Here is a 27,111-nt window from a genome sequence, read left to right on the forward strand (position 1 = left end):
GAGTTCTTGTATGGATCATTATGCATTTTATTTATTTTTCTGGGGAATTGTCACATGTGAGCAACTAGGCCCACAGGTGCAGAGTTCGAGCTAACTGCTTTATTATATACTGCCTATAATACAGGACTCTCTCCAGTCTAGCAGTCTACTCTTGGGAATAAACTCCAAGTAACTTAGGAGGGGTCAGTACTAGCCCTTTTGCAATTGTACAATGACTCCAGATTAACTGCACAATTGATCCCTCCTCTTTGCCAGGCTGGGTGTTTCCCAACAGGAATAGAACTAAAGGATTTGTCTTAGTTTTGCTACTACATTCCTAAACATTTTTTCAATCAGGGGAAACAGAGATTGTAGAATAAGGGACTATCCCCTCACATGTGCATATGTACTATATTCACTATCAGTGTCTGCACAAAACCAAGCCAGTTCTTTAATCATTGTTGAACAAGATATTGTGATCTGATTCATGTGTAACACTAAACCATATTAGCTGGGGTTGTATGTCACCAAAATCTAGCAAAATTATATTATATGTCAGTATTCTCTTCTATTCTGTCACTCTGACTAGATTCATACATTGCATAAACCTTAAATGTGGTTTGTTTGGAATTTACCATTCAATAATTTCTATAATAAATGATCTATTATGATGCTGATAAACAAGTATCCTATTTGCATGAACATATAAGAAAGTTAATGAAAGATTTTAATGTATTATAAAGTAGTTGCTTCACTATGTATAAAAAGAAAGGATGTTGTGGTACTTCTAGGCCAGATATATGAATATAATAGCTCTACTTCTATTCTTTATTGGCATTGTGTAAGAAATCCTGCTAAAAATACAGGAAATAACTTGTTTGATAAACTCCTTGATGTACGAGTAGTTTTATAAATCTTAAACTGAAGAGTTTTATTTGAATATATTCTTGTCTTTTGTAAAGAGATTGGAAATAGGTTTTTCCTCCTTTATTTAAATGGATTGCTTACTTAAGTGGAATTTTTGAGTGAGTATAACAATCCAATATAGCAACATTATATCCTGCAATGCTTCTTCTGTTCTAAAATAGCTGCAGTAGTTTATGTTCCAGTGTAATTCAGATATTCTATTTAAAAAATGGAAAATGTATTGTGTTGAAATAAAGATTAACTTAACGCATCTCTTCATATCTTTAATTTGAGTGTAAGCATAGAATTATTTTAATACATATAGATTTTGTTTTCCATTAGCAAACTTATAAAGATATAATTTGTGGCAATAGCAGTAACTAGAAGAGAATTTATGTATCTTAATTATATTTTAGTTACTATAATACGACAGTTTCAGATCAGCTCTGTACAAAATCTTATAATGATCTGGTAATCTTATAACAATCTTATCAAGTTGATTGCTAATTATTCCTTTTCATTGTTTTCAGCTTTAATAAAATTATATCTTCAATATATGAGGAGTGATTTGAGAAATAGATTGACTCTTGGTAATATTTTATATTACCAAGATTTATTTTATTACATATGTAAAAAAGCAAAAAATATATATCAAGGCACTGATTTTAAGGAGTACACAATTCTCTGTTGTAAATCCTAATTCAAATTTGCTTGAATCTAAACTGCTAAACAGAGTTTTTAAAAAATGTCATTAAAAATACATACATACATACATGCATACATACATACTGTACATGTAGACACATTTGAGGCATCATGATTATGAAGGAGTATTACCCGACATCTTAGTAGTTACATTGATTTTGTGTTTAACAGTATACTATTTTTCCTTTAAGAAGATTTCATCCTTTTAGCATTGTAGGCAATTTACAACTATAAATATACCATGGGTATTTTTTGATTTTGCAAAGTTGTGCCAGTTTTCTTCAGCAAAGAGCCTTGTGAAATCTTAAAGATTAATACATTTATTGTTGCATAATGTGATAATAATTTATAGTGTAGCATATTCATTATATGATAATTTGTTAGTTTTTAAAAAGCCAGAAAAATAATATTTTTTATTAAATTCTCAACTTCCCAGACAGTTACTTTTAAGTGAAGGGTTCTTATATATAATTATATCTTAGTTAATGAAGTTGCTTCAAAAAGCTTCTAAAAGAACAATATAATATCATTAGTTTGTAAAATAGCAAATAGGTTTAGATTAGTTTGGCTCTTTTAAGTTCAGTAATCTTTTTATGTTTTAACAGAATGCCATGATGACATTTGAAGAAGAGAAAATGCAGCTGGCATGTGACGATTTAAAAGCTACCGAAAAATTATGTGAGAGTGAAGAAGCAGGAGTTATAGAAACAATAAAAAATAAAATTAAGAAGAATGTAAGTGAAACATTGTCAATACATGGATGAATGAGTCCTGTGCCAATACGATACTGGTTTATATATGCCTGTCCTATGGGACTCCATAGCATGTAATATGCAGTAATCTCATATTCAGTTTTGTTGCTTTTTATAGAAAATAATTCCATATAAAAGTTAGCTCTTGTAATTGATAGACAGTCTATTGTCTTCTAATAGCCTAAACGAAATATAATCTTATTTGGCTATGTTCTATATATAAAAACTTTTCCCTAACAAAATTAGTTGGTGAGCTTTTCATCAAAATGCTTGCCTAGTTCTTTAATCCAATCTTCTCTTTCCCCTCTGTTTCCACTTTTTAAGTAAGAAGTAAATGGCAGCTGTTGTCCAATCATATCTGTAGCCTTCAGAATTCAAAATTTTACTAATGCTTTTACCTAGTTGATGGAAATATTTGCAACATTATGATTTAGTTGTTTATGTCTTTGCTTGCCTTTGGATCTTTGTCTTGCTAACTCTTAAAAATAAAAATTAAAATCACAAATTTACTTTATGCCTTTAACAATTTAGATAATTATATAACTACAAATAGCTTTTACTTAATTTGCTGCCTGCATCATGTAGATATAATAGCATCTACCTTCAATGGAAATAGAAGAGTGAACTTTAACTAATATTCCTATTAAACGATCACATTCATGCTACATATCTTTCCTAGTTTGGTGGAATTAGGTCTAATAAATGTCATAGTCTATAAATAATTTAAGTTTTGGCTTCCTTTGAGAACATACTGCATTATTAATGTTGCGTGCATAGAATCTGAACCCTTTGTTTAGTGTCACTATTCTATATAATTTTTAAAGGATTATGTGGAGCTGGTCTTCGTATCTGTTTCCTGATGTATTCTCCATAGGAAACTTGCTGTAAAAAAACCAGGGAGAAGAGAGCCAATCTACTGGGGGGACAGTAGTATACCATGTTAAGCAATGGCATTGCTGAGCTAGGGGGAAAGGTTGGTGAAAGATAATTAGAAAAAAAATATCTTACAAAGTTCACATAGTTAATATTCTAGCTATGACTTAACTCATACCTTTAAATATTTTTGATATAATGTATGTCTAAATATGTCTAAATCTGAATATTATATTGATGCAAACTTATCATATTGTATATCATATTACATTGATGAAAATTTTTAGGGAACCTAAGTTTTTAAATAAAGGATAGTGAATGTTTTTGGCTTTTCCTTCAACAAAGCGAATTTCAAAAAGTTTAAGAAATACAGGTCTGCCTAATTTCCATTTGCATTTTTTACTTTGAATAGAATGCATTACAAGCCAATTCACCCTGCCTATCCTGACCAAATTTAAATGATTCATATTTTAATAAGATTAAACCAAGGGTAGGCAGCCAAGGTTGCCTACCCCTGGATTAAACCTACCATTCTGTAGCACTGTTTTTTTTATAGCTGGGTGACATGGGAAAAAATATAAAGCATTTCTGATTGAGAGAATTAACTTCCAGAAAAGTGCCGCAACACACACACACGCGCACGCGCACACGCACACGCACACACACACAAATTCACACACATTGTTTGGCTGTAACTGGTGCGACCCAGAATGTTCCATTCCTAGAATGGTACGTTTTATGCATATCTGATTAATATGCTCTTCCTTATTTTCAAATAGGTTGATGGCAGGAAGGCTGCCCCATCCATGATAGAACGATTGCAAAGGCAGATCATTATGGCAGACTGTCAAGTTTACCTTGCTGTGCTCTCTTTTGTAAAACAAGAATTATCGGGTAAGCTATGACTTTTACTATTTTAATAATTAACATTTATTATCTTAAAACCAGGATGATTTAAATGATTTGTTTCGTAGCCTACAGTATAAAAACTTGTGTAAATTATGAATGCCATTAATTTAAGATCCGACATATATTATAAATATTTCTAATCTAAGTCAACTCTAAGCGTAATAAACAGGTGTGCCTTTGTCATAGTTTTTGTGATTGATGGTCAGCATTGAGTCTTGCTGTATCTCACAAAAAGTTACCATTCTTCAAAGGAAAAAAACTCATTGCTTCCAATTTTTAGTTATCATCATGCTTGTTACTTTCTCTTTTTTTGTGAATTTTAATTCCTGGCAACTACATTACCTGTTTTTCTAAATGCTAGGTAGTTTCTAATCTTTGGTTATATCCATCATATATAAACAAATGTCTAATTTTTATACTTACACAAGCAGAATATAGTTTATTTGTGGTTATATTTGCTTGTTTACCTATAGATTATTTTGATATAAAAATCTGTGATTTGGGCAGAATATGAAAATAAATCTTTATTAACCATTTGGCAAGTGATTGTTTGAAATTATGATTCTGCTGAATGAAGGGACTTAATGACCAGTGCCTGAAGTTATGACCATTGCAGAACCACCACCACCCTAGTCACATAATTACGGTCTAGGCTCTTAGCAACCCTTTCAAACTTACAAAAGCTTACTACTCCCTCTGTCCCCTCTCCCCTCCCCCCGTGATCATGTATTTGCCATTTGCAATCTTCCTACTGGCTTCCTCAGAAAGTCAACAGCTGGCATGGAAAGTCACAAGCCACCGCCATAGGACTCCCTCTGGTTCCTGGAAGCTGGCTGAAAAAGATCTGTTGTGACCCATTTTGGAATGGCTTTTTTCATCCAGTTTCTTTGTGAGCTGAAGGGCTGTCTGCCAGATTGATTTTGCCCTGTGTGGGGTGGAGTCTCTCCACCAAGTAGCCCTTTCGCTCTTAAAGACACTGGCTGAAAAGGTCCATAATGAAAGCCAAAAAGGGGTTTTAGCAATAGCAATAGCACTTTGACCTGTATACTGCTTTATAGTGCTATACAAACCTCTCTAAGAAGTTTACAGAGTCAACATTTTGCCCCCAACAATCTTGGTCATTTTGCTGACCTCGGAAGGATGGAAGGCTGAGTCAACCTTGAGCCTGTCAGGATTGAACTGCTGGCAGTTGGTTGAGTTAGCCTGCAATATTTCATTCCAATCACTGCACCACCATGGCTCTTTTAGCACAGGACACTTGCAGCATGGAGTAGTTGATGCCAGGTTGGAGCCAGGCTTCCAGCAAGTACAATCTTCCTGAAGGGCGGAAAGGCTTTCCCCAGCATAGTGGTTTCTTTCTGCACATGGAGGGAAGGGAGAGGGGAGGAGAGTTGGCTAGAGAAAGAAAGTTCAGATCTTGGGGGTCCAAGCTTCGTTTTTCCATCCCAATGGAGTGCCTCACTTAATGATCACAACTACTTAAACCAAAATTTTGGGCCCAATTGTGGTCATAACTCAAGGATGACCTATATAAACTTGAAATAAGCTGGGGCCTCTAATACTTTGTGTGTGTTTGGGTGTAGCATGTGGTTGGAAGTTCTGTCACTTGCATTCTGTGTTATGAGAAGGGAGTGCTATGTTTTGTTATTAATTAAATTAATAATGAAATTCAGTTTTAATCCTGCACCTTTTTGATAACACAATTTCTATTGTTAAACATTCTATTACTAACATTTCCCTTTGATCATAGCTTCCTTCTACATGGCTAAATACAATTTTAAAACACCACAAGTCATTTGTTGGCATATGATTACTAGTTTCTATTAATACGCAAAAATATTTCTAATTAATCAGTTGATGACATAACAGCAATATATTATAAGCAAAACTGGTGCTTTACTAATTATGTATAATAGACTATATATATGGAAATATATAAGGTATCCTAACAGATACTTTAAGTAATTAAGTATAATTGAGTAATGATGTTTAACAGCAAGGTATTCTGGCTAGAAAAATAGCAAAGCTACATAAAGTTTTTATGAAATGTTCCTCATATTTCTTATTTTATTTGTGATTGCACCATCCAAGGTGAAACGGGTAGAATTTTTGTCCATTTCTCCATGGTTACTGAAGCATTGCTGAACACTTATTGGACAAACGCTTATCTTGTGGTGAACCACATGAGAACTAAATATGCTATGCAGCAGAAAGTGACTGAATAGCACAGTCTTGCAGTAATTTTAGCTTCCTGTTAAAGCTGAATCATGCTTCTGGAACAAATGCGCTATTGCAATAGACAGCTTGATTTTCTGTATCTTGGAGGCACTTGCTTCATTAATCCTTTAGAATAAATCTATCATATCTGGTCTAAAAAAAATCAGATGATTGCTAGATATGATGAAAATGTTAGAGTTTCCTCCATGTCTTTGCTGTTATATGTTTGTTATTTAAATATCTTCATCCCTGTGTTACAGGCCATTGCATAATAAATAGGGATATAACAATTTTGCTTGTGATACTGTAAACTGAACACTATGTTTTCTTAGTTCTCTAACCTTATGATTGGGCATATACAACACACTAAATTGGAGACTGTCTTGCTTCTTTACAGTTGCAAACCTTTGGATTTATCTAATCACAAAGTCAGAAAATTAAAAATATGTAGTGCTCAGATTGTTATGATTTATTGCTTATTATGTTGAATTGTACAGGTAGTTCTTGACTTATGACCGCAATTGAGCCCAGAACTTATGTTGAGAAGTGAGAAATTTGTTAAGTGAGTTTTGTCCCATTTTACGACTTTTCTTGCCACATTTGTTAAGTGAATCACTGCAGTTGTTAAATTAGTAACATGATAGTTAAGTGAATCTGGCTTCCTCATTGACTTTGCTTGTCAGAAGGACGCCAAAGGTGATCACATGACCCTAGCACACTGCAACCATCATAAAAATGAACTAGTTGTCAAGCATCTGAATGTAAATCATGTGACCATGGGGATGCAGCAGCAATCATAAGTGTGAAAAATGGCCATAAGTAACCTTTTTCAGTGCCGTTGTAACTTTGAATGGTCACTAAATGAACTGGTGTAAGTAGAGGACTACCTGTATTTAATTATAACACTTTGTTAATATTTCCAAATGATTATGACAATCTTTCTACACATAATGACCCCTTCTTTCTTACATTTTGACTAGGAGAAAATAGAATTGTAATTCACAAATCTGGAGGGCATATAGATGTGGAAATCTGGATCGGACATAGGTTTTTAATTTCTTAACCTAGAAAATCCTTTCTCTTTGACTAAAAACTCTTTTTATCTCTTTATATATTTTTGTTTCCCTCAGCTTATATAAAAGGTGGGTGGATCCTTAGAAAAGCTTGGAAAATCTACAATAAGTGCTATGCAGACATTAACACACTTCAGGAATTATATCAGAAGAAGATAACTCAGGAATCTTTGACTTCTGATGCTACAAATGATAATCATATTGCTGCAGAAGGTGTTACAGAGGATTCGCTTAACAGACTGAAAGGTGCCGTTAGCTTTGGATATGGACTTTTTCATCTTTGCATATCCATGGTGCCCCCAAACCTGCTCAAAATCATCAATCTGCTGGGTTTTCCTGGAGACCGCCTGCAGGGGCTTTCTTCATTGATGTATGCAAGTGAAAGTAAGGACATGAAGGCCCCTTTAGCTACGTGAGTAGCTATATTGCAATGCTTTGGTAATAGCTTAGAACTGAAGTAAGTAAGTAAACTTCAAGCCAATGTAAGGTAGCAACATTGTCTTGTCTTTTTTTTTAAAAAATGATAAGATTACTTAGGTCAGGGATAGGCAACCTTGGCTCTTTTATGACTCGTGGATTTCAATTCCCACAATTCCTTCAATGCTGGCTCAGGAATTCTGAGAGTTGAAGTCCACGAGTCATAAAAGAGCCAAGGTTGCCTACCCTTGATCTAGTTAAATTAGGAGCTGTATTTTGATATGCTTTAAGTTATAGAATTGGGCCTTTAAGTCAGAAAAGAACCTTATTGTGTCCTCAAATTATTTTTACTCAGTGCAAATTGTTGCACTCAGAACAAATTCCAGTTGAACAATTCTTAAGCTCTTAGTCGTTTAAAATATTTTACTATCTTCAGTATGCATATTTAAACCTTCTACTAAGAACTAATTTTTCTGTATTTGTATGCTTCTGTGTAAATCAGTAGTAGAATGCTTTTTTAAAAAATGCAAATATTTGAGTTGGCACTCTTCTGTTCTTCAGCTGACAAGGAGCTTTTGTATCTGGGCTCCATTTCAATGAAAGGGTTTCCCCACACAAGTCTTTCTTAGATACAACCTTTCTTCTCAACTTAATATCATAACTCAATGGTGGAGCCTCTTTAACAGATTCTGCAAGTTTAAGGTTATCTTGGATCTGGAACTGAAACTCCCTGAAATGGTCTGCAATCTGTTTAAGCTACCATAAGGTTCTAGTTCTGTGCTTCAACAATCTGGATAACTCCTAGGTGATTGCAATGAGACAATGAATATATAAACTTTGGTTCATATCTAGTGGCTGCCCTAACTAATAGAAGAAATATAATTAATTTAAGCACTTTATTTCCTCTTGTGAGAACCTTTAATTTTTTTGTTGGCAATGGTGGCAGTGTTTCTGATGTCTGAAGTAACAGAGTTTGTGAGTGACTTTGTTGTGCATTAAAAAGATTGGGTCCTAATTTGTATATATTTAGAAGGCTTATTTATAATTTGTATAGTTGGTATGCTCAGTGGCATTTTCTAGGGAATTGCATATCTCTTCTACTATCAGATTTCAGCCTCAGAAATTGAAGAATGGTTCTTTCATTCCACTTTTGTTGAGTAAAAGTTAACATATTTTTTTAATGTTTTGATAAAGTATCTCTGGTAAAGTAATAATTTAGCGACTGGACACTGTTAAACTTTTTGAGAGATAAGGTCTGTGTTGCAGAAAGCTATGCTTCAAAGAGAATGATATCATTTTTATTTAAATAGGCAAAAGGAATATCTGAATGAGACTGATTTAGTACAGTTTTCATTTAGTGTCCATCTAAACATTATGAAACTATGCCACTTTTTAAAGGAGACATAGGAAGACACCAGAAGTGTTTCAGGTGCTAAATGGGATCCTACGGCCACATATTCTTCATGCCTGCCATAACTCAATCAAATTCTAGACTGCTTCACACAAAATAGGTGTGGAAGTTTTTATTATAGCCATTCATGTAATTTACTTGCAAGCATGTTCCAAAGAAAGATGTGAATGCTTGCTTGTTTCAGAGGGTGATTGGGTAGCAGCAGATAGTACTGTATGCATGCTCTCATCCTGCCAGTCTAAGTTGCTGAAGTTTTAAAAAGCAATTCGTTTAATAGGCTGACTATTCCATATTACTGTATATTCTTTGATGCTTCTGAATTTCCAAAGTATGGAACTAGCTAATGTCAATATCTCCTTATATTTTTAGGTTAGCCTTGCTGTGGTACCATACAGTGGTTCGCCCTTTCTTTGCTTTGGATGGCAGTGATACCAAAGCAGGATTGCAAGAGGCTGAGGAGATTCTTCAAAAAAAAGAAGCTGCTTATCCCAACTCATCTCTCTTTATGTTTTTCAAAGGCAGAATACAGCGTTTAGAGGTACTGAAAGCTTTGATCTTGATGGTTCTTCAGATTCTTCTATGATGTGGTAGTTAAAAAAAAGAAAGTCCAGATTCCGGCAGTACCTGTAGTAATATGCTACTACTAGTAGAAGTGCTATGGCATTGTTTTGTGTACAGTAATATTGTGGCATGTGTTGAGTCCTTGTTATTCAAGTTCTTGGACTCAGAATTGAATGTGGACCTGCAGTAGGGGTAGTTTGTGATAGATATTTGTTGGTTTGTTTTTCAACAAACAGTGAAAGATTTTCCTCAGGACACTGTTTCTTTCTCCAAATATAATCATATGTTCTTTATGGCATTTCTCCTGGTTGTTGCTTTTTCTGTCATTATCACATATGAGCTGACAATTTTGGAGAATATGAGTGCAAGGAAGTAGAAGATTAGAGTGCTGAATTTTACATTGATTTCAATAAGTAGTCCATGTTTTGTAATTCTTACAAGCATTTCACAAGACGATCATTGCAATTAACTTTCTTTTCTACTGTTGTAGCATGATTTGAATTCACACTTGTAAAGTTGATATTTATGTACTTCCACAGTTCAATTGCAGCTTTTTCTTCTTTTCTTAGTGTCAAATTAACAGTGCCTTGACCTCCTTCAATACTGCTTTGGAACTTGCAACTGATCAGAGAGAGATTCAGCATGTCTGCCTCTATGAAATTGGTATATGATAACATTAATGTTTCCTTTCTGTATAGATATAATCAGTATCTGAATGAATCAGTCTCCAACAGATACATATTTATTTGTTTTCAAAATTTATAAGGCTGCCCAATTCAAACATTGTGATTCTGGATAACATATAGAATAAACATACAATAGATCAAAAGGAAGCAAAACAAAATCTCATATAATAATGAGCAGACAGCATATAAATATAAAATGTAAAATGGTAACCAGGCAGACAAGAAAACGATTACATGTCACATTCAACTAGCCATTAATGCCAAGGAAAAGAACCAGATCTCAAAGACCTTTCCTCAAGGTCTCATAAGATGACAAAATTTCTAAAAGCAACCTGGAGCATACACTTTCTGTTGGTCCCTCAAAAAGCTCAGTCTTGTGCCACGTATGGCTTTAAAGGTAATACCTAGCACTTTGAATTGCATTCAGAAGCCTATTGGGAGCCAGCTCACAGAGTATATTTTGCTATTTTAAAAATTATCTTCTTTTGTTATGAATAATATATAGGACATACATAATTTCTGTGTTCAACAATTTTGGTTGTCCCTTTTAGGCTGGTGTAGCATGATAGAAATGAACTTCAAGGATGCATTTGAATCATTTGAACGTCTTAAAAATGAATCAAGATGGTCCCAGTGTTATTATGCCTACTTAACAGCAGGGAAGTATTGTTATATGATTCAGAAGTATGTGCAATTGGGGTGGAAATAATATAGTGTTTGTTCTTTGGTGTCAGCATATTTTATTAAGAAAATTACTCATATAAATAAATACAACAGTGTCGAAAAAATAGGTAGTCCTTGATTTATGATTGCAATTGGACCAGATTTCCCATTGCTAAGCAAGATAGTTGTTACATGAGTCACACCTGATTTTACAACCTTTTTTGCTATGGTTGTTAAGCAAATCACTGCAGATTTTAACTGAAGTATGCAGTTGTTAAGTGAATCCAGCTTCTTCCATTGACTTTGCTTGTCAGAAGCCAGCTGGGAAAGTCTCAAATGGCAATCACGTGACCCTGGGATGCTGCAACTGTTGAAAATACATGACAGATCCCAGGCACCCAAATTTTGATCATGTTACCATGGGGATGTTGCAATGATTGTAAGTGTGAGGACCAGTTGTAAGCCTGTTTTTTCAGTGCTGTTGTAACTTCAAATGGTCGCTAAATGAATGGTTGTAAATCAAGGACTACCTGTATTGGATGCATTTCTGTCGTGTCACTTATAATGAGTTTTTGAACATATGTTGGTCTTGCATTATTTATTGGTAGGTCTACTGTATATCTACCTAATCAAAATGTGACCCTGGGTGCCTAATATTAAATGTAGCAATGATAGAAAACAACTAAAAGCAAACAAACAGGTAAATGGAGCAAAACCCAACAAATAACAATTATCTCACCACAAAAAATTGCAAATGCACCACATTCTATATTTCAGTAACACTGAATCTGCCTGCAGATTTGCAGTTTAGCAGACGTGATTTAGAAAGGAAGGGAAAAGGAAAGCCAACAAATTAAGAATTAATGATTCATAAAATTTTCTAAATGTTTAATGGGCATGTTGGATTCTCATTGAGGAGACAGGAACTTTTGTTTTAAATTAATGAAAGGAATTGCTTTTTATTACAGTGTGTCAAGGAGCTACTGGTGAAGTGAATGGTGCACAGACTGTTTTCAAGGAAGTCCAGAAGCTTTTCAAAAGAAAAAACAACCAAATTGAACAATTCTCAGTCAAAAAGGTCAGGTGAATGTAAACTGGACTGAATTGTACATGGGTGGGCAATCTGCAACTAAAGGACCATATTTAAATCTCAAATTTCCCCCCTCTTCTGTGATCCTCAACAGCCCCTCTAACTGTGCTGCTAAACCTCAATAGTATAACTCCCTGGAAAATGATAGGAAAGGCTCTGAGGTAGAACAAATGCAATTTAAAAAGAAGAAACAAAACCCTAATTTGCTTCCTCCCCCAATTTGCATCAGCTACATATTCTGTCTTGATTTGGTTAAAGTGTGGGTACAGTGACAGGCAATAATCTAACTGTAGTTTGTTTATCTAGTTAAGGTATGAGAACCAGCTCTCTTTGCATCAGGTGATTTTTTGGGGGGAGAGGAATAAGATGTTTTTGGGAGAGGAATAACATGGAACACACAGCTAGAGGGATTTAAATTATTTAAAAGAAACAGACCAAATAAAAGAGGAGGTGGAGTTGCTCTCTATATAAGAAATAACTACATCTCTACAGAAATAGAGCACAACAATGATAAAAACTGTCTTGAATGCATTTGGGTCAATATAAGAGGGGGGGGGGGAATGACATGGCCATAGGTGTATACTACAGACCACCCAACCAAACAGAGGAAATAGATGAACTTTTTGCTGGTCAGCTAACTAAGATATGTAGGAAGCAATAGTAATGGGGGATTTTAACTACCCTGACATCAACTGGGAGACAAACTCTGCACCAAGTGGAAGATCAAACAGGTTCTTGGCAAACCTAGCAGACAACTTTGTATCCCAAAAAGTAGAGAAAGGAACTAGGGGATTAGCCATTTTGGATCTAATTCTCACTAACAGAGATGAAATGATAGAAGGTGTTGAAGCCATAGGAACCCTGGGAGGAAGTGATCTTGCTGTATTAGAATTCATCATTATGGAAGCACAAGCAATAGAACACAGTCAAACTAGAGTCTTGGACTTCAAGAGAGCTAATTTCAATAAACTTAGACTTGGGAAGGATTCCATGGATGAGAATCCTCAAGGGGAAAATAACTCAAGAAGCTTGGGAAATTTTGAAAAATGAGATAATAAAAGCACAGTCTAGCACAATACCAACAAAGAGGAAAAACAACAGCTCTCAAAAGAAACCAGCATGGCTGCATAAAGAACCCTCTGACAAACTGAAAGATAAAAAGGACAAGTATAGAAAGTGGAAAGAGGGGAACATAACTAAGTCAGAATATCAGCAAATAGCCCGAGCCTGCAAAGATGAAGTGAGGAAAGCCAAGGCTCAAAATGAACTAAGGCTTGCGACCAAAGTCAAAAATAACAAAAAAAGCTTCTTTCAACATGTAAAAAACAAGAAAAAAGTGAAGGAAATGATTGGTCCATTAGTGGGTGGAAGTGGCAAGAAGGTGACAAGCAACAGGGAGAAAGCAGAACTATTTAATTCGTTTTTTGCATCTGTCTTCACACAAAAGGAAAAAACAGACCAACCTATCAAAAATAATGCCATAAAAAACAAAATAGAAACATAAGTTAAGATAGGCAAGAAAATGGTAAGTGAGCACCTGTCCAGCCTAGATGAGTTCAAATCGCCAGGACCAGATGGATTACACCCCAAGGTTCTCAAGGAACTGGCAGATGAACTATATTTTTCAAAGATCCTGGAACACAGGGGAACTACCAGAGGACTGGAAAAGAGCTGATGTAGTTCCCATCCTCAAAAAAGGAAAAAAAATGGATCCAGGAAATTACAGACCTATCAGCCTGACCTCAATACCTGGGAAGATCCTGGAAAAGATAATCAAACAATGAATCAACGAACACCTAGAGGCAAACAAAGTCATTACTAAAAGCCAACATGGGTTTGTCAAAAATAGATCATGCCAGACAAATCTTATTGCATTCTTTGACCAAGTGACAAAATTAGTGGATCAGAGGAATGCTGTGGACATAATTTACTTGGACTTCAGTAAGGCATTTGATAAAGTAGATCACAACCTACTACTTGATAAGATAGAAAAATGTGGGGTAGACAGAACCACCACCAGATGGATCCGTAGCTGGCTGACCGGCCGTACTCAGCAAGTGGTCCTCAATGGAACTGCATCTATATGGAGGGAAGTGTGTAGTGGGGTACCCCAGGGCTCTGTTCTGGGCCCAGTACTCTTCAACATCTTCATCAACGATTTGGATGAAGGGATAGATGGGGAACTCATCAAATTTGCAGACGACACCAAGCTGGCAGGAATAGCCAACACTCCAGAAGACAGGCTTAAGATACAGAAGGATCTGGACAGACATGAACACTGGGCACTAATTAACAAAATGAAATTCAATGGTGAAAAAAGCAGGGTTCTACATTTAGGCAAGAAAAACCAAATGCACAAGTACAGCATAGGTGGCACCATGCTCAATAGTAGTAACTGTGAGAGGGACCTCGGAGTCCTAGTAGACAATCACCTAAATATGAGCCAGCCGTGTGCTGCAGCTGCCAAAAAGGCCAACACAGTGCTAGGCTGCATTAACAGAGGATAGAATCAAGATCACGTGAAGTATTAATACCACTCTACAATGCCTTGGTAAGGCCACACTTGGAATACTGCATCCAGTTTTGGTCACCACGACGTAAAAAAGATGTTGAGACTCTAGAAAGAGTACAGAGAAGAGCAACAAAGATGATTAGGGGACTGGAGGCTAAAACATATAAGGAACGGTTGCTAGAATTGGGTATGTCTAGTTTAACGAAGAGAAGGACAAGGGGGACATGATAGCAGTATTCCAATATCTCAGGGGCTGCCATAAAGAAGAGGGAATTAAGCTATTTTCCAAAGCACCTGAAGGCAGGACAAGAAGCAACGGGTGGAAACTAATCAAGGAGAGAAGCAACCTAGAACTAAGGAGAAACTTCCTGACAGTGAGAACAATTGATCAGTGGAACAACCTGCCTCCAGAAGCACTAAATGCTCCAACACTGGAAGTTTTTAAGAAGAGACTGGACAGCCATTTGTCCGAAATGGTGTAGGGTTTCCTGCCTGAGCAGGGGGTTGGACTAGATGACCTCCACGGTCCCTTCCAACTTTACTATTATTATTATTATGTTAAGTGATGTCAAAGTTGTAATAGATGAGATAGTGTACATTTTTGGGTCTGATTACCTTGTACAAACATGTTCTGTTAACAATGTGTTTAGATACATTACTCCAAAAGGCACCGTGGGGGAAAGTGATGGTCATTCCTATTTCGTGCTAGCTTGTGCCAGCCAGGGCAAGAATTGTGGGAAATATAGGTGTTCTCTTGTTCTTTGTCTTTTAACCTTCTTGTCGCCATTAATAGTGTGAAGGAAATTGATTGTGCTGGCTTAAGAGGGTTTTTTAAGAGAGAAATTATTGTGGAATTTATCTAGCAAAAGAATGAACTTGGAATTTCAGACTGCTTCTGTTCAATCCTGCCTGAGGACTGGAGAAGGTCCTGGATGGAATGAGTTGTTTGGCAGAAATACAATCAGCACACACAGCAGTAACTAGAGGTTTTGGATAGAATATTGCAATGTTTTTTCCCTGTGGGGGAAAGACATCTCTGCCTCATCCAAATTATCATTCAAAATGAGATTAAAATATGCCAGATGTTTTAATTAGGATTATAAACAATCAGCTATTTTACTTAGCAGTAGTAAGCAATTGATGGCAATCTCTCCAGGAATAATTTGGACCCCTTGTGGTGAATTTTGGTAAAATGTGCATTTATTCAATATTTCTGACAGGATTTTATGCTATGATTTATAATAACTGATAATATCTTAAACTATAAAAGGGAAAAAACTACACTTTAAGCTGCACTTAAAGAAATAGTAACTTTTTAAAAATATTTATGAATTGTAACCTTACTTATTTGTTCATTACTGTTTGGTTAATGTGGGTAGTTTGTACTTCCATGCGTATATTTAAAATTGCCTCCTCCAAAAATAATAAAAAAAACTTTATTTGGAGCCAAGGCTTCTAAATTCAAGCTGAATGTCAGAGACCAAGCAGTCCTCTTGCTCTATGTTCCAGTCCCTAGTTATACAACAATCAAAAGCTGAATCGTTCTTCTCCCAATCTCTCTATCGATCTGTTTCAGGGCCAGCACAAAGCCTTCTCTATTCTTGTGACCTTTACTACTGTGCTAAAAAAAAAAAGATTAGGAACAGCACTCTTAGGTTCCTATCTTAGGCTGACTGGACCCCGGAAAACTGAGTCATAGGGCTCTACATTCTGGGGACTGGAGGCTAAAAACATATGAAGAACGGTTGCAGGAACTGGATATATCTAGTTTAATGAAAGGAAGGACTAAGGATGGCATGATAGAAGTGTTCCAATATTTCAAGGGTTGCCACAAAGAAGAGGGAGTCAAACTATTCTCCAAAGCACCTGAAGGCAGAACAATAAGCAATGGATGGCAACTAATCAAGGAGAGAAGCAATCTAGAATTAAGGAAAAACTTCCTGACAGTTAAAACAATTAATCAGTCAAGTGGCTTGACTTTGGAAGTTTTTGCTGCTGCATCATGGGAAATTTTTAAGAAAAGATTGGGCTACTACTTGTCTGAAATAATATAGGATCTCCTGCTTGAGCAAAGGGCTGGACTAGAAGACCAAGAGGCCTTCTAACTCTGTTATTCTGTTATTCTATTCTGTTACATTCACCTGACGTTTCAGCATTCTGAAATTGTTGATCCTTATGTTGAACTTTCAATGATTTTTATTTTTTCCCAGCGTAATCTAATTATGTTTTGCAGGCAGATAGATTTAGAAAGCAAAAACCAACCAAACAGCTTTGTGTATTGGCATCCATTGAGGTACTATACTTGTGGAAAGCCCTTCCAAACTGTTCATTCACCAATCTACAGCACATGAGTCAAGGTACATATGTGAATTCTGCTTTATTTTTTGAATACATCCTTTCTTCTACAAGACAATATGTTCTCCTGTGCCCTTTTTCAATTCCTGCTAGCAAGCAGTTTGTGCCACTTTGAAGCAAGAAGCTGATTTCCTGATCTTATTCCTGTACCTTGACCTGATTAATTCTAGTGCATAAAATATTAAGAAATAAGTTGATAATACAGGTAGTCCTTAGGTTAAGACCACTTGTTCAGGGATCATTCCGAGTTAAGATGCCATTGAACCAGGTGATTAGTCTTTGAAATTGCAGCCATTGCAGTTTCCCCATGGTCATTTGGGCACTCAATAACTCGTAATTACAATGGTTGCAGCATCCTGTAAATTATGTGATTGCCATATGCACCTTCCCTGCTAGCTTCCCACAAGGAAAATCATTGGGGAAACTGGCAGGAAGTCACAAGGTGCTCCTATTCTTGTCACTTTTTCACCTGTCCATCCTTATACCTGTTCTTTCTTTCAGAGGACCTGCTTGCCCACCTTCTGTAGCACCCACCCACAGCACCTGCTGGGCTACCCACACTCCATAGCACTTGCCTGTGGCATTGCCTATCCCTCAAAACACTGTAGTACCCGACCACAGCACCTGCCCACCTATTTCTACCTCTAGCCTTTCAAATTCAAACTTCCTGAATTTCTGCCTCTTTTCAATAGTCCTCACTTAATGATCCATACAGCCTTCACTTAATGACAGCAATGGGGACTGCCAGTAAGCACTATGGTCACATAATGTTGCACTTTATTACCACATCACTTGTGATAGAAATTTTGGTCTCAATTGCCATTGTAACCTGAAGACTACCATTAACAATTTGATTTTAAAGTGTCAAATGTGTTTTAGTAAATGCCGTTTTTATTGTAGCTTATTGTTTTGGTTGCTTGTACACTAGTCGTTTTAGAAAAATTTCACAGAAATACATATGTCAAATTGTCAGATTAGCATTATGAAGATTAAATATTCAAGAAGGGGACACATACCTTGCTAAGAATAGATTAGCCCTTTTGTCCAAATGTTACTAGAGGTAAAGGCTGGGTTAAAAACTTTCTTAGCAGCCTTTTAAGTAGGCCTGCCTCTGAAGAATTTTGAATCTAGAGAATGGTGGTGTAGAATGGAAGAATAGTATCATTGTAAAACGTAAACTCTAATCATTGTGATTTATTCCTATCCTTTTGTCTTTCTAAAGCTTGCCAGGAAATTGACGATTCAATAGTTGTTGGTTTGAAGAACTTGCTACTTGGTGCCATACATAAATGCTTAGGAAATGCTGAAGATGCTGTTCAGGTAACTAAGAACTGTGAAAATGTGCTAGTATATTTGAGCATGTAAGAAAAAAAAAAACAATTTGTTAACAAGAAAACATACCATTAATGGTAATAAAGCAAATGAAAATTGTAGTATGAGAATACGTAGAGCCAAGAATAACTTCACCTTATAGGCCAAATTCAAACTGTCAAATCATAATCCAACCCATAGAGTTTTTCTACTCTTCCTCTTCCTCTTTGTTTCCTCATTTATTTCCCATTCCCTCTTTTGCCTAGTTTTGCTTGCAGTAAATTATAGTTTTTTATTAATTGTTTGAAATCCAGGAGAATTTCAGAAATAATTTTAACAGTCTTTCTTTCTTTCTTTCTTTCTTTCTTTCTTTCTTTCTTTCTTTCTTTCTTTCTTTCTTTCTTTCTTTCTTTCTTTCTTTTTTAGAAAGAATGACATTTATTGATAGTGACTGCAGAGATTATGTGTATGTGTCAAGTCTTTTCTATTCAGCAGGTTTCAGATTTTGCAATCTCAAAACCTACTATTTATCCATAGCCACTAGCAATTATTTCCCCATCTAGCTTTGATTTGATTCATTTATCAGTTTGAAATAATAATTGGCAAATGAAGAGATTTTGTGAATGGACAACTAATGAAAGTTTCTGAGTTGAGTGCAAAAATTCATTTTGTTCTTAGAAACAATGGGATAATTTTTCTTTTGCAGTTCTTTCAAAGAGCCCTTAAAGATGAAATCTGCCACCAGAACAACCTGTATGTTCAACCATATGCTTGCTATGAACTTGGCTGTCTTTTATTAGAAAACCCTCAGGTAAAGAGGGAGGGAGGGAGGGAGGGAGGGAGGGAGGGAGGGAGGGAGGGAGAGAGAGAGAGAGAACACCAATGTGAGTAAGGGCTACAATAGATTAACATGACTCTTATCTTACAATTCCCATGTGAAGAAAACACCCTTTTCTTTTAAGAAAAGAGTAGCAGAAAGTAACTGGAACTTATTTTTATGACTATCAGATTAATTAGTTTTATTTTCTATTTCAAGATAAATATTGTATTGTTATTATTTTTATTTTCTGTTTTTGGAAGGTGACATGGAAATTTCTAAAATGATATTTGCTTCTTCCTACAGTCTGTCCCAAGAGGTAAAGTGTTACTGCTTCAGGCAAAGGTAATATTCAGAATGCTTTTAAGTATTTTCTTTGCTGGGGTCTCTTTTTCCTTGCAGTGTAGCCAGTGGTGGGATTCAAATATGTGAACAACTGGTTCTCTGTGTGGATGCCACTTCCAGAAGTCCGTTCTGGGCCTGGGCAACAAAAAATTAGCTACTGGTTCTGCTAAAGTGGTATGAAAGAGGCTTACTAACTAGGGTGAATGGAAAAAACCCCTATATTCTTTTGTCTTTAGTATTGTATTTGCCTTGGAGAATTAGAAAACATGTTTAACTTCCAAAAACTTACAATTAAAATAATACACCATCTTGTACATCCCTTTAAATTACCGTGCCTCTTTACTGCTATGGGTTTAATTTTTACCTTTATTTTCTATTACAGGAAGAATTCACAGGGTATGATTTTGAGAACAGGCTGCATGTTCGCATCCACGCAGCATTAGCCTCTCTGAGGGAAGTGGTCCCCCAGTGATGAACAGAAATGCTTTCATCTTTTCTTTTTCGACTTTTGCACTCTGAGGGCAAAGTTGTCAGGAAGATGAGCTTTCCTCCAGAAAACCTTCCTGTGCAAGAGATGTTTTCCTAAAGATGCAAAGCTGGTGATGGAAAAATGTTAACAATCTCAACAATTAAGGACTCAGCCAAAAAGGTTAAGTGACCTTAGGCTCAAACAAATGGTGATTTCACCTGCATAAGTCCTTTTAAATTAGGGGAAGCTAGACTTTGTGTTCAAACCCAGCCCCACAGACAGGGGATGGTGCTCGAGAATTCCTTTGAATATTAAAGTCCTTTAGTTCCAATGCTTAGAGATGTCTTTTTTTGTTGTTTTTTGTCAAGCTGGAGATCATAGCCAGCGGCTGTACAAATGAACCAACAATGATCACATTTTTATTTTCTGTAATCAATATTGGCTTGGTTTCTAATATTTTCCCATTTCTGAATAGCTTATTCATTCTTCTGTAGAAAGGAACCCTTTCATGGAAACAATATTATAAAGTTGTTTCAATATGGTATAGAAATGAATATAGTTATATTTAAAAGCCAACTGATATGAAGCTGTAAACTTGCCTGGTGCATTTACAGCACAACAAACTTGCTCACAGAACTTTTCTTGGTCATTCAGATATATGTAAATAATGAAACCTGCTCCCATATTTATTTTAAATTATGAAAATATATTTAGAAGCTTTATTTTTTAGCCAAATGTTTATTTTTTAAATCCTTAAGCGTTGTGTTAAACATTTGATACCTATTTTAAATGGTAGTGTGGATAATTGGTTGTCAACAAGAGATTTGTGAATCACTCATGTTGCTAAAATGTAGGTTAAACATGAAAAACTTGCCTTCTGGCATTTTTAAACCTATAGTAACACTTCTGGTTTTAGAACAATATAACACAGTGGAATTTTATTCAATTTTCTGACTTTTAAAGTTGTCACACATTATTTTAGTGTGTATGTATTTTTAAGGCAAATATTGTTTTTTAAAAACAATTTTAGCATAGCAGCTTTTCCTATATACTGTGAAACTTTTTTTTATGGCATTAAAGCCTTATTTTCAATTTCTGAAATTTCTCTTTCACAACTCTGGATTCTCACCTGAACTGCTAAATGCTTTATCTTGTTTGTAGTTCACTTGAACAAACAAGCCCCAAAGAGCATTAAGAAAGAAGAAATTTACAGATCACGATTTATAACTCATATGGAGTTACATTCACAAGGGCTTCCCTGTTCGCTTTCAGCATTAGGTAATACTGTCATGAGCATACATAGGATAGTTCCTGTCCTGTGTTATGAGCTCAGTGTTTGGATCATCAAATGTGAATTGGAACCAAATGACCAAGTACATCATGTAACTGCTAAATTGCATAGGCTGTTTCTTGCTACCCTCTCCAAAAATACTTAATGGCTACTAAATTTGCAATGCTCTTTTTTAAAAAAAATACTATATTCTCTAAACAATTATCTCAGACCTGATCGTCAAACATTCTTGATTTATTGCTTTGGGAGATTTTGTTCTAAATGTTCAGTTTCCTATCTTGTATTTCAACATACAGACATTGGTGTTTGTTGTCACATTGCCATTTCAGTTATCTGTACAATTTGTCCTTTACAAACCAAGAATTACCAGAGAGGCTGTGTGGTGCCCATCCCATATCATCACCATCATCAGAATCATATTAGAGCTGCCATTGCTTAGTCTGATTGTAATTCTGATTCTGGCCTTCTCTGTAGCAGCTCCAGACTTTTGGAACCTGCTTCCTACTGAGAGAAGAGGATTAACATAATTCATGGCCTTTAATAAGGCTTTTACACTCACTGCCTTGTCCCTAGCTATTTTAATAGTGGCAATTTATTTATATTTTTATTTGTTTCAGTATTTTTACCCCAGTCTATTAAAATGACTCTAATTCGTTCACAATCATAAAATATCCAAATAAAACAAGATTAATTAAGTACTGTATAAATTCTAAACCAGTTGTATAATTCTAAACCAGTCAGGTAAAACATTGCAATGAGAAAAAACAAATAGGAAATTATAACAGAGATATAACTTCTGTCTTGCAAATAAGATATCAAGCAAGCATTTTACATCCAAAATATCTTGCAAAATCATCTTCGTTAACTTTCTTAAAAGATAATATGTTCCAGGATATCGGGATTTCTGTGGAGACATTATTTCATAACGATGGCAGCTACTGAGACCATTTCTAGGCTTCTCCACATCTCCTGAGACAAATATTTGGAATGGACAGTTGGCAAACAAAGCCTTTATAGGCCAGAAATGGCAATTTGAATTATCTTTTGAAATTAATTTGAAACAACACAGTACCTTGAAGTTACATGGCTGAAGTAGCTTTCACTTGTCAGCAGTTTTCTAGTAGTTTTTGGGATAGCCTCAAATAAAGTGCATTGCCATTATCACATTTTGAGAAGGTGAGGGCACAAACCACGCTTGTCAAAACCTTCTGCTCCAAAACGGGCCTCAACTGGTGCATCAGTCAAAGTGGAGCAAAGGCCACATCTTCCACCTGTGGATCATATTGTGGCTATGAGTTCAAAAGTCATGAACCTGCTTTTTAAGGTGGAATGCAACTCTTATCTACAGCCAATATAGTAATTAACAAAGGATCAGATATTTCTGGACTAGCAGCACCTTACTCTTATTGGACTTAAGTTTCAGCTTGCTTCAACTGTTAATTTGATATAGACTACAGACATCATATGAGGACTACCAGTGCATCAGTAGTCTGACCTGTGATTGAGCTACACCATGGAATATTAACATATTGATGGCACCTCATCCAGAAATGATCTCTCCTACTGGTTTCATACAAATGCTAAACACAGGCAAGAATGGCATGAAGTAAATGATCAAGGGCTACATTCCTGATCCTCAGCACTAATGACTGGAGCTACCCCTACAGAATGAAGTGGAACCATAGCAAAACAATGCAACATACCCCAAATCCTAGCAGATGGTCCAGAAGAAAAGCATGGAGGGTGTGAATGTTTTTCAGAGGTTTATAGGATCAGGAGAGTTGACCTTTCTTGACAAAGATAATCTAGCAGAATGTCCTATACTGTTTTCATCTTCATTAAAAAAGGAAGATGAATCTAGGTGGAAGTTATATAATAGAACATCACTTCATCTGTTTCATCTCCCAGAATTATTGGTAAATGAATGGGCAAATCAAAGCAGAGGGAAAGGCTCCTCAGGAGAGAGCATAGCCAGCATTCTCATCTCTCAGTTTCAGAGCTTGACCAGTTCCATGGCAGAACTATCTACCAAAAATCCATAAGCGGCTACCGAAAATGATGCAGTGTTAAGTGTTCAGGTAGCTCATTCTAATTAGCCCTTACCCTTTCAGATGTCACTGGTGCCAATAGGCAACATACTGACTGGGAAGTGATCTGATCATGACTGTTGCCATATTCTTAACGCAATCCATCTGCTCTGGCTTGAAGAAAATGGCAACATATGGACCTAACATTCATAGCAGTCCAAGGCCAAAGTATGCATCAATCTGGCCTCTTGAGCTCAGGGAAAGGGCATCTGAAGAAAAAGACAGATCAAGTAGACAACCCCTCCCTCTCTAGGAATAGCTTCTCCTTTCATAGTTCCCATTGCTCATCACTGTGGTAATTTGCCTCATCCTCACCTTCAAAGGGATCAAGGTCTTTAGGATTTTCCTAACAAGAAACTATTATTTCCTGTCCCTCCATGAACTATCTGTCTGGCCAATGACATTACTGGATTATACTTCAAAATCCCCACATCCAACTACAAAATGAATCTCGTAACCCTGAAGAAACTGTTGAGGCTGCCAGATACCAACAACAGTTCACTCTCCCAGCTTAATTCACCAAAAGTTTACTTCCCTCCAATAATTGATTTCCCAAAAGTTCCTTACTTAGATATAGCATATTCTAGTCAGAATGCTAAACATTCATCAGATTCTTGGACAGTCAAGTTTAATCAGCATTTTAAATCTGGTTTTAGCAGCAGCACTATCTCTACATATTTGTGACACAAAGGGCTTTTGAGTGCCCAGACCCAAAGGAACCCCAGCCATCCTGCATTTGGAAACTTAGGTAGCTAAAGTAAAGGAAAAATCATTTTAGGATGATGAGAATACAGGATGGGGAATTCTGTGTAATTCTGAAAATAGTTTTGATCAACTGCGATTTATAGATATATAATTTCTCTGCATTATTTTGCTGTAACAGTTTCTTATTTGTACAGGCATTTTTTTCAACATGCAGTCTTTCACAAAACAAATTGCTAAATTGAAAGAGGCCCACACTATAAGTTGTAACAAAATTGCTTAAATTACTTGTGATTACAGGCCAGCAGGGGTGTTTGCAGAATATGATGAAAATATCCAAGGTGGCAGCCACGATGGTGTGATCAAAGATCCACTTGTTTTTATGTGTGCTGGATGTGTATAAAAATGGATGAAACTTTAATTGCAGCATCATAGTTGCTCTTTTTGATTTTTTTTAAACCATACTCTGCAAACGTGCCTACGTGCCAGGAAATGTGTGAATGAGATAAATTTGCAAAACTTGTATATTCTGATTTTGGAGTCATTGGCTGGTTCCTTCAAAAGCCTGTTTTATAGAGTCCACATTACCTTGCCATGGATATGCTTCTGTCACCATGTCTGCTCTGAGATGCATTAATCTTGCAAGCAAAATGGCTGTCTGGTATATGAATAGTAGCTTTCTGCTCCAGTCACCCATGTATTCCCACTCCCACTATTACTTTCCCCATATATACCTTCTAGAAGAAACCTCTTGTAAACATGAAAGGTATTTTTATATTAGATTATGCTGTTGATGAGAACAATCGCGACTGTATTTTATGTAATCAGAATGTTTTTATATTTTAAAGCTCGGAGGCATGATCTAATGGCAATAATAGACTAAGCATCTCATAGGTTAATATATATTTTAAGAATTTTACCAAGGCAGATATATTTTTGTTGTTGATACTTTTTACTGCATCAGTGAATAACTTGTCATGTCATTTTAGATTGTTTACTATGATATATTATAAGTCTCATTTATTTAACATTTTTTTTAAAAAAAATATTTCTGCTTAAATTAAAACTTGATATTTTCATGTTTCAATGTCTTGCAACCAGAATGAGTAACATGATTTTCTTCTGTTGTTGTTGTCTTCCAACTCCCATCAACAATAGTTAAGAAGGATAATTGTGAGGGATAATGGGAATTGCAGTTGGGAGGAAAAACGGGAGGGCCCAAGATAGACCACTCTGGCCTACAACCGGATCGTGTTTTGATTTCAAGTACTGCATGTTTTTCAGGGATTAAATATTTATGAAGGAGAATTCTTACTTATGACTCCAATTAATGTTGCACAGGATAAGCATAGAATGTATCTTAATACTGTAATAATCCTTGTTTAATGCAGCGGAAGAGGCTCTTTTCAGAACAGAGGAAAAGAAGGGGGAATATATTGGGAAAAAAATCTGCTTTTCCTGGTGCTTTTTTGACCACGGAAAAACTATTTGAATATGATAATGCCTCCTCTCCTAACGTATTGGTAAAAAACAACAACAGGGGGAAAGATCTGGATTTGGGGAAAAGCGTGCGCTCTCTCTCACTCACTCACACACACACATTCTGTTAACAAATAAATCTCAATTCTTAGAACAGTGAGTAGACCCAAATTGCTTAGATTTCTTCTGAAGTGGTAAACTTAAGCCTAGCTGTTTAACTTTAATTCATATGTAGGGGATTTGTGTGATTGGATTATTCTTCTAGGTAGAAAATTATTTCACTATAAATGGTTTCTAACAATAGCATACTTCTTAGTTTTTTATGTACAGCCAGGCACTAACTGATCATTTTCCTGAGAATTAAACCAAGTTTCTGTTTATGGTATTCTATGTTTAGTAGATATATTACATATGCTTTATTCAATAGAACTTACATATGACTATCACAGTACAAAATACATGTGGTATCAATTCAGAATAGCTGATTTATTTAAATTGTTGATTTTTAAAATATACAAAATTATCGTTTTCCTGTAACAACATTGAGAATGATGTAGGAAATCCCAGCTTTAATATACACATGCTGTTTTTAGTTGATATTCTGCAATAAACTTGGGTACTGGATACTCAGTTCAAAGTTTCAGCTGTGATTTGGATAAGAGTAATTATACTTTGTTTGCTTCCCATGTAGAATCTGTATTTTTTAAATGTAGTTTTTCTGTTTCAGTTTTTCTCTGGTGCAGACTTGGTTCTGCTATTTTCAATATTATATTTATTATTCTCTACATTTGTTTTTAAATAAAATCTGTAAGAACTTCTTTTGCCTCTCCAGAAATGTATTTTAATTCCTGCATGTTGGTAGAACAGCAGTTTGTTTCTTTAAAAACGAAAAGTTACCTTCATGCTCTATAACCATAAATAATAGGCAATAGGGAAGAGGGCTTTAAATGTTAATGTTTCATAAGGATTCTACAGAAGGACAGTTAATGTGAACATTAACTAAATTTTATTGTTTTGATTGCCAAAACCCAAAATATAATAGGCTGTTTGGAGACAAAAGGTATGTTGTATCTATTTATTTTATTTATTAAATGTATAAGGCCACCCACCTGTAATAATAAAACAATTTAAAAATAGAAACAACAAGGGTCTGGAAATCTCTAACAGAGCCATATAAAGTATCCCAGGAAAAGACTGGGCTTTAAGGGCTCCTTTAAATAAGGCCAGGAGAATCCCTGGAGAAAAGTTCCTGAAGACAGGCACTGCAACAGAGAAGACAGACTTCCTGGATCCCACCAGTAACATTGTTTACATGATAGGATTTGGAGCATGCCAACTCTTCCTGATAATAAGAATGGGCAGAAACTACAGAAGGCAAATGATCCCTCAGATGACATCTTCTATGTCATTTATAACAGAATTGGATACAATTCATAAATTGTAGGCTCATTTGTGATGCTTGAGATATGTTTCCCTTCCTCTTTCAGAGTGGAAGTACAAC

The 27,111-nt window shown here is 35.7% G+C and overlaps 1 protein-coding gene across 3 annotated transcripts in view; it reads left to right on the top strand.

The window, feature by feature from the left end:
- Positions 1–26,427, top strand: part of TTC39C (tetratricopeptide repeat domain 39C) — a 40,475-nt gene extending 14,048 nt beyond the window's left edge. For all 3 annotated transcript variants that reach the window (XM_039328523.1, XM_039328524.1, XM_039328525.1), the window contains 12 exons: positions 2,196–2,324; positions 3,995–4,109; positions 7,472–7,826; positions 9,612–9,780; positions 10,373–10,466; positions 11,041–11,148; positions 12,121–12,230; positions 16,988–17,111; positions 18,332–18,429; positions 19,127–19,231; positions 19,544–19,582; positions 19,965–26,427. In XM_039328523.1, the coding sequence (XP_039184457.1) occupies positions 2,196–2,324; positions 3,995–4,109; positions 7,472–7,826; positions 9,612–9,780; positions 10,373–10,466; positions 11,041–11,148; positions 12,121–12,230; positions 16,988–17,111; positions 18,332–18,429; positions 19,127–19,231; positions 19,544–19,582; positions 19,965–20,054 (1,536 nt within the window). In that variant the 3' untranslated portion in view covers positions 20,055–26,427. The remainder of the gene's footprint in view (positions 1–2,195; positions 2,325–3,994; positions 4,110–7,471; positions 7,827–9,611; positions 9,781–10,372; positions 10,467–11,040; positions 11,149–12,120; positions 12,231–16,987; positions 17,112–18,331; positions 18,430–19,126; positions 19,232–19,543; positions 19,583–19,964) is intronic.
- The last annotated feature ends 684 nt before the right edge of the window (positions 26,428–27,111 follow it).

This window comes from Crotalus tigris, unplaced genomic scaffold, assembly GCF_016545835.1.
Source record: "Crotalus tigris isolate CLP2741 ecotype Arizona unplaced genomic scaffold, ASM1654583v1 scf7180000024382.2542628, whole genome shotgun sequence".
Classification (NCBI taxonomy): Eukaryota; Metazoa; Chordata; class Lepidosauria; order Squamata; family Viperidae; genus Crotalus; species Crotalus tigris.